Genomic DNA, 8,165 nt, shown 5'->3' with positions numbered 1-8,165 from the left:
TGGTAGTGTCTTGAGTGCTGATCGTTGACCTGGTTCCCCATTTTCCTAGTCTTGGTATGCAGACACACAATGAAATGGCACGCTGTGCTTGAAAAGCTTATGAACTTGTAAAAACAAAGTTATCTGAAAGCAATGTGATCTGCCTTGGATGAATGCAATGACCTTTTTACTGGATCAATACTTTTATTTACATGTTAAATGTAGACATTTTTTTTTCCTTCAAGTGCTGCAGAGCAGGCTGAAAAGGTGCCGTATCAGGCAAGAACGTGTGTAAAGGATTCCTTTGTTAAACGTTGGCAGCAACCTCACGAGCCCTTGCCAAGTCTGTCCAGCCCACCCACCCGTCCAGGAGGACGCCAGAAAACCCCCCAGTATGGCGTGGTATTGGCGCCGTGCCTTTTATAGCAAGAGGGACGCTGGCTGTACAGACCACGGTGCCAAGAGGGGCACCGTGGCTATGGACGGCAGTGCCGATACCCCGCTGCCCTAGGAGCTGCCTGAAATGCTGTGAAACTGTGGTCAGAGACACTGTCAACACGCCCGCTGAAAACATGCCTTGCAATTGTTCAAATAACACTTCGGATAGAGCAGAGAGAACACTTAACTGTGCTTTTGCTACCTAGGCAATTAGCTCACTAAGGAACAGAGAGGTTTTGGTGTGTCTATACTTTGCGGCATTCTGAAAAAGGCTCTAATGATTTCAAATACATTTAAACTTTGCGTCCTCTACTTCATAGGAAAAGCTGCGCTATTAAGAAGTTTGGTGAAGGCAGTGCAGGAGGCAGTGGCTACACCAAAAAGCAAAATCAAGATCTCTTATCACCTAGCCTTTTTCTTACATCACTCAACTGTGTCTCCCTTTGTCCTTCATTTGCCTTCTGCAATACGACCTTTTGATTCTCCTTCAACATACTGATGTGTTTGGGTTAGAACTGCAAAAGATTCATCAAAATAATGTTCATTAGATGTTTAAAAAATATTTTCATTATTTTGCTCGGGATAGTTTCCTAGAAGTGCTACAGCAGTCCCTCAAAACAAAGGTTCAATGTCTCTGTAGGTAAATGTGGATAAGCTATATTTCCAGCAGGAAAAGGAGTTTTGTGAGAGTTCCGATTTCCCTGGAGTTATACAAGAACGGAAATAAGAGACTGTAAAAACCTTTTAGTCCATCATGGCCAGCCCTGTGCCAATGAAGGATTTTCCCCTTTATATTTATGATTTCGTATTGTTAGGCTAGTTTCCTGTGACCCAAGCAACAGTTTCCATCCTTCTGCATGCCTTGCTCAGGTTTTCTTTTCTTTTTTCCTTTTCTGGTTTTTTTTTTTTTTTTTTTTAAATTTTCCTGCCATTTGCCCTTCACCAAAGGGCAATGTTTTTGTTTTCTTAAGCAAGTCTCCTAACTCTTCAACTTGCTTGAGAATATCAGCCTCTTCCAGTGCCAGCGTGCGCCAGAGAAGAAATGAAAAGACTTCTATTGCCTGCATGCTGTCAATGATGTCTCCTGTTAACCGAGCAGTGCCTGTTAATGATAAATAAACCCCTGACTTTCTCCACCCAGGGGTCCTGGTGGGCTCTCTGTCTCTTTGGCCGTACTTCTTAGGGTCTCTTTACACAGAGGCCAAAGAAGAGAAGAAAAAATCTCCTGAAATTAAAAATCACATGGTACTGTGCAGAACCCTCTAAAAGAAGAAGGATTGAAGGGACTTCAAGAGAACTGAAAGGGAGAGATGAAGCAAGACAGAAAGACAACTGGAAAGGAAATCACAGGGTTGATAATCCACAGTGTTCATGGAAAACAAAAACTGTAGCAGTAAGAAAGACTCTTGGAGGCCAGAAGAAGATGCTAGAAGAAGTAACACATGTGAAAGTCCTGCACTAGTAATGTAAAGAGAGGAGAAAAGGATGTAGGCTGTCAATGACAAGCACAAGAGTCGAGATCTGGCAGATAAAGATGGCAGATCACAGGATTCAACACTGAACACCTTGAATTTCAGCTTGGCCTGTGGTACAAGCAGTCTGTCTGTCTCCATGTTAAAAAAAAATCTTCAGCTACATTCGATACACCTGTATTTGCCAGGTTGTGTTGCTATTTCTCCCTATTTATGGTGACACAGCAAGAGAAAAAGTGTCTCCAAAAGTGATTCTGAGGCTGTCAAAATGAACCGTTCACTTTAAAGTGTAATTTTAAATAGTTTTCCAAGTATTTCTAACACTCACGGAAGAATACCCTGAAGGTTTCCAATATTTGAACTACTGCGGGTACAGTATGGTAACAGCTTGAAAGCGTAATTCTGAGCAGTGTGAACTGCTTAATGTATCTCGAAGGATTAGCTCTGAGTTATTAATACCATTTAAAATGTCAGTATCGTTGACTTTCTGCGTTAGCATCAACATCAATGCACTTTAAAAAACCCTAAGTCAAAAAGCCTATAATGCAATAGACCGCTAATACCTTCTGAAGTGCCAAAACCGCCCGGAGGCAACAGCTCCGATCCCCAAACGACTCCTGCCGAGCAAGGTGATCCGCCCGCCCGCCCCAGGCTCGGCTCTGCGGGGCACACCCCGGCGGGCCGGGGGCAGGTGCCTGCCCCTCCCCTGCCCCGGACGGCTCCGCGGACGGCGGGCAGCCCGGCCCGAGGGCGGGGACGCGGCCGGGGGCAGGTGCCGGCGGAGGGGGCGGACGGCGGCGGCCCGGTGGAGGCACCGCCCGGCCGCGGCGCGCCCTCCGGGGCGGGCTCTCTCCGCCCTTTCCGCTGAGCGCAGAGGGGAGGAGCGGCGGCGGAGGCGGCGGCAGCGTTCCCGGTCGGAGCCGAGCTGCCCTGCTGGGACCGGGTGCGAACCGCGGGGTGGCCGCGCCGCTGAGGACGCCCCGGCGGTCTCGTGCCAGCGAGAGCCCGGGCCGGCTGCGCCGCGGCGGCCCCGGCGGTCCTCGCGCCCCTCCGCGGGGCCAGGGCGCCCCCGAGCGGCGGGGCGCTGTGCGGTGCTGAGGGCTGCCCGCGCGCCGCCGCTCTCCTCCTCCTCCTCCTGCTGCCGGGACTGAGGCGGCGGCCGGCGGGGACAGCACCATGCTGCCTTCGCTCCGCCTGCGCCGCTCCGCCTGACCGGGGACGGGGGGAGGCATGCAGCTAGCGCTCCGCTAGGTGAGCGCGGCTCGGTTCGGGCCGGAGCTCCGCGGCCAGCCCTTCAGCAGCGCGGCGGCACCGGCGCCACCGGCACCATGAGGAACGGCGATGACCTGGAGGGCTTCGACGGCGAGGCGTCCAGCACCTCCATGATGTCGGGGGCCAGCAGTCCCTATCAGCCCACCACGGAGCCCGTCAGCCAGCGCCGCGGGCTGGGCGGCCTCCGCTGCGACCTGGATTACCTGCGGGGCACCTTCGGCAGGATCAAGCTGGCCGAGGTGGTAGGTACCGCCGGCGGGGAGCGGGCCCGCGGCCACCCGCGCTCGGGATGAGCCCCCCCCGCCCAGTCCCGGGCTCCTTCCCCCGCACCGGCGCGGGCGGGGAGCGGCGGAGGGCACCCCGCGGCGGTGGGGCCGTGCCGCTCGCCCTGCCGGCCCGGCGGCGAGGTGCGTACCTGCGGGCGCGGCGCCTGGCGGCGGCCCAACCGTCCTCCATTTCAGTCGGCCGGGAAGCCCGGCGCGGGCCGGGAGCCGCTGCAGCCGGCCCGGGAGCGCCGTGTCACCGGCCGCTGGCGAGCTCGACGCTGGGGCGGGCGCTGTTTGAAGGGTCACCTCCGCTGGGTGCTAGGGGTTCTGTCGGCCCGGTGCGGGGGGGGGAGGCGCGGTCCGGCCCGGGAGCGGCGCGAGCTGCCCTCCCTGCTCCCGCCGCTCTGCCCGGCGGCTGGAGGGAACGGTGCTGGGTTTCGGGTGGCTCGAGGGACGCCCGGGCTTGCTCCCGTCAGGTGGTGTGGCTTCCCCTTGCGGGGGGGAACGGCCCGGGTTCGGCCTGCGTTACGGTAGGTTTTGTAGGGGTGTTCAGCTATTTTTGTGAGAGATTTTACCTCAGTGTGCATGCCAGGGCCTGCCTGTGCCTGTGGGTCACTGGAGCATTAACAGCACTCCATCACTACAGGTTTTGTGTAGGTTAAAAAATATAAGGCAACTTCTCAGTAGATAAATACTTCAATTTAAATATTAAATGCTCTTTCACTTCGACGGACTCACCGTAGAGAGGTGTCGGAAAGCGGTGTGGCTGCAGGCACGCACCCCGTTCTGACCAGGGGAAACTGCCCGGGCTGCCGCGTGCCGGGCTGCGAGGCGTGGCGTGGCGTGGTCCTGCGTCCGTGGCGTGGGAGCCATGTGACGGGTGGGCACTACCTGAGGTGTCTAGGTGAGGGGCTGCGGCGTGGGTCATCCCTGGGGGTAGAGTTAGGTGCCTGCAAAGTGTTCGCTTACATGCTTGCCTTTAACAGGTTGGAGTTCTTGTATGTGCACAGAGTAAAAGAAGAGAAACCCTGGAAACACCTCCACCCCCTAATCCCACGTTTTTCCATTCTGAAATAAAATATAAGCTGTATTTGTTCATGTAGTTTGAACAGCTAAACTGTTTAGTCTGATGGAGCCCGTGCAGGTCTTAGAGCACCATAGGAGCTAAATGTGTAATAACACCTAAGCATTTTGTCAGTTTTTCTTTTGGTGTTGCTGATGTTTGTCTTCGTCTAATCTACTTTCTAAGTGACTTTAATATTACTATTTTTTTTAAATCAACAAGTGTGTTTTTCAGGATATTTTAAAGTAGGCATTTTATGAAAATGGCAGTAAGTTTGAAATAAATTTTTAAGTAGTTTCTTATAGGGTACTACAAATTGTCTTCCCTTAAAACAGGCGAGTTCTTTGAGGACCGTGATGGAAGAAACATTTTAATATTTCATGTATGTAACTTCAGTATTTAAAACCTCCACTGGTTAGTACAAGACAAAGCTTGCGGTGATGAATATATAATCATTTCTTTACAAATACTCAGTAAAATCCAGGATTTGGAAGTGCAATTTGTTTTCTTCTCATCTCCTCAGTGTAGAGTAGAATCTGTGGTCTGCAAGTGGTAGTAGCAATGAGTGTGTTACCTGAGTAGCCTAACAACAGGGAATAGCTGTATTTGCGTTATGTGTTTTCAGGACTGATGCCAACGAATCTGTCATCACTGTGCAACATCTACCTGTCTTTGAACTGTTAAAAACTTTTGTCCGTGTTGTGGAAATCCTGGGGTGGTGCTTCCTAATATGCTGAAATAATCTGCCCTTGGGATGTTTGTTTCTGTTCCTACTGCTGATCCTTTCAGTAGTACACTAATAACTACAATAACTCCTTTCTGTAGTACACTAATAGCTATAATAACTAATGTCATGTTAAAAGCTTGTAATCAAAATGAGTGATTATTGATCACGAGTAAGCGAATCCTTTATTATTAAGCTCTGATTTATGTGGAACAAGTTCCAAAGATACATGGAGAACACCTCTTAATTTTTTAAGTCTTGTAAAGAAAGATGGGGGGAAAATCACGCTGTCCTGGAGTTATGGCTAGGAGAGTTTTCTTGTCTGTTGAACAAAGACGTCACTACATTGTTAGGAAGATGTATATGTGCAGATTAGTATCCTCAGGGGAAGTGAGTAATGTTTTGTGCCTTTTTAATAAGAGCGATCTGAGCTATTGTGCATGGTTCCTACGAGGTGTATGAATCCAGTGGGTCAGAAGTTAACAATAAACTGAATTAGCTAGTATAGGGTAGAAGCCCAGGTACCATCTTGACACGTTTAGTTTCTGCACAATTGTACTTAAAAGACGTTCTATCTAATTCATGGTGATGACTGGTAAAACAGACTACTGAATTTTGCAAACCGATGGAAAATTGAACAGTTTTGGAAAAGAAAGAAAAGAGAGAGCACATTCCACAGTGCACTTAATTCGCTGATTTGCCAAGTATAATTATTTTAATGATAATGTTTAGTAATACCTTTACAAAAATATTGTAGGAACTAAAATGTATCAAAGTCCATAGTAGAGAACTCTAGCTCTCAAAAATGAGGAGGAACTCCCTTTATTGCACACCCAAGAAAACTTAAAAAAAAAGGAAAAAACCAAGTACAGGTTTAGATAAAAGGTCTCTAAATATATTGCAGTAAAAAGAATGCTACAGGAAAGATTACAATGCACGTGCTTCATTTAACATCAGGATTTGTCTTAAAATACATATATGATTGGCAGATGAATGTATCAGCTCAAGACAAACATTGCTGTTCATTCTAATCTTCAGTGGAAGGACTTTCCACAAATTAGTTTGTAGTGCTGTATGTGAAGGATAACTGTTGGGCATTGTGGCTTAAATGGCTCTTCTTCCAGATGCCCTTTTTGATTGTCAAAAGCAGAAAGAACATGGAATGGGGGGAAAAACCCCAGCAACCACAACTGACTGAAAATAGACGATTGTAGGGCTCTAATATTTTGTTGTAGATTTGTCTGTATTGATCCAAAATATTGTTACAGGAGTTGTTACAACATGGAAAACAGTGTGATGTTTTAGGCATGTGGAGTAATTTAAGTGGTGCTAGGGGGGAGAACAGTTTTTACTCATATTTCTTAATATTTATAGAGAATGTGCCCTAAAATGTCCTTTAAAGGGGCACTGACATAATCACAGAATCATAGAATGGTTTGGGTTGGAAGGGACCTCAAAGATCATCTAGTTCCAACCCCCCTGCTGTGGGCAGGGACACCCTCCACTAGACCACGCTGCCCAAAGCCTCATAATGAGTTATGATAATGATTCATGTATAGTATTGTGCTGCTTATTTCTGAGTCTTATTTTGGCTCTCTTTCCCTTGACTCCCAGAAAAGATTGAGTAGCATTATAGGTTTTTGTTAATTTTAAATTGTGTATGCAAACTAGGAAAACTGTATTTTACTATTTAGGGCTTCTTACTAATACTTAAGGCTAAGTTGAATAGTTGTGTAGTACGTACGTCTGCCTGCTAATGGTCAGTAATATTCAATATGAAGAATAGTGAGGAAGTAATAAAAAGGACCCATGTGGAACAGCTTAGTATTGAACAGATTTTCCTTTTTTTGGAAGTTTTATTGTTAGGCGGTGAGCCTTTCGGAAAGCAGCTCTTTTCCCTGTATCTTCTGTTGAAATAGGTGTGTGTGCGTGTGTTTATTTGGATATGTGAGGAAACGTCGGCTGTGACTGAGGCTGGAGCTGTAAGCCTCTTTTAAAGAAGAAGTTCGAAGGAAGGTGGTGAGTGTTGGACTGTATCAGGAAGGGAGTTTTCAGGGCTACTGGGGTGGCTGAGACACCTGATCGGGTGTCATCAGGCAGGTGGGAAGAAAATGGTGGGAAGGGAAATGAATGGCAGGGAAAGACTTTAAGTAGTACAGAGTTCTCACGTTTGGTTTTGTGCTTGTTTTTTTTGTTTGTTTGTTTTTTTAAATGAGGGTTTGAGCTTGAAATGGAAGTCAGGGAGAAGCCAGTACACTTGTGTACTTCTAAAGAAATGCTTTTCCTTTGGGGAAGTTGAAATCTAGGTTGAAATTCTTAGCTGACTTTCCAGCGTTTAGATGGAGCAGTACCTTGCCATACGGCAGATGTGAGAGATTAGATAGCTGTCCTTGGAGACCAGAGCAGAAAAGCTCTTTAGAGTTTATTTTCATTACACTCTGGTCTGGCATGGTTTTACGTTTCTCATGCTTTTGGGGGCTTTAATACTTCCCATGGAGATTATTGTACAATAATCAAACAGATATCCCTAGAAAACTTTCCTATGGACATCCTCAAATGATTTGTTTCATTTTGGTGGTACTTCCCCCTTCACTTGAATTTCCTAAGGAGAGTCTCTTGTTTTTCTGAGTGTGCATGCTGAAGAAAGGTGTTTACTGTGTGAGGAATCAGGAGGGGCCCATCGTTGTCATCCAAACGAGACAGGATGCTTAGCAGGTACCACCTCTTTGAGATTGCCAGTGGTTTTTTTTTTCCCCTCACTTTATTTTTCTCGTTAGCTTTTCTAAATGCATCATTATTTTTCCTTGAGTGTTATAATTCTGCACCTTGAAGGACCTTACTGTCATTAAAGTTGGGCATAGGCATAGGCATATATTTCCCACTGAAATTTCCATGGTGAATCATGACTGTTGTCTGCTTCTTGTTTTCTTTGGGAACGGTAGCTCTGGGTG

General features: G+C 47.6%; 1 protein-coding gene across 3 annotated transcripts in view; it reads left to right on the top strand.

Annotated features, from left to right (window-relative positions):
• The first annotated feature begins 2,751 nt into the window (after nucleotides 1–2,751).
• The window catches only part of CMTM4 (CKLF like MARVEL transmembrane domain containing 4), an 82,202-nt gene continuing 76,788 nt past the window's right edge, over nucleotides 2,752–8,165 (top strand). For 2 of the 3 annotated variants that reach the window (XR_012837595.1, XM_075765667.1), the window contains exon 1: nucleotides 2,754–3,403. Coding sequence is in view for 2 of the 3 variants with exons in the window: in XM_075765667.1 (XP_075621782.1) it covers nucleotides 3,218–3,403 (186 nt within the window). In the remaining variant the exon portion in view is untranslated. Of the gene's footprint in view, nucleotides 3,404–8,165 lie in introns of all 3 variants that reach the window. The other variant, XM_075765663.1, reaches the window with a different exon arrangement.

This window comes from Balearica regulorum, chromosome 13, assembly GCF_011004875.1.
Source record: "Balearica regulorum gibbericeps isolate bBalReg1 chromosome 13, bBalReg1.pri, whole genome shotgun sequence".
Lineage (NCBI taxonomy): Eukaryota > Metazoa > Chordata > Aves > Gruiformes > Gruidae > Balearica > Balearica regulorum.
This window is presented reverse-complemented; position numbering and strand designations above follow the sequence as displayed.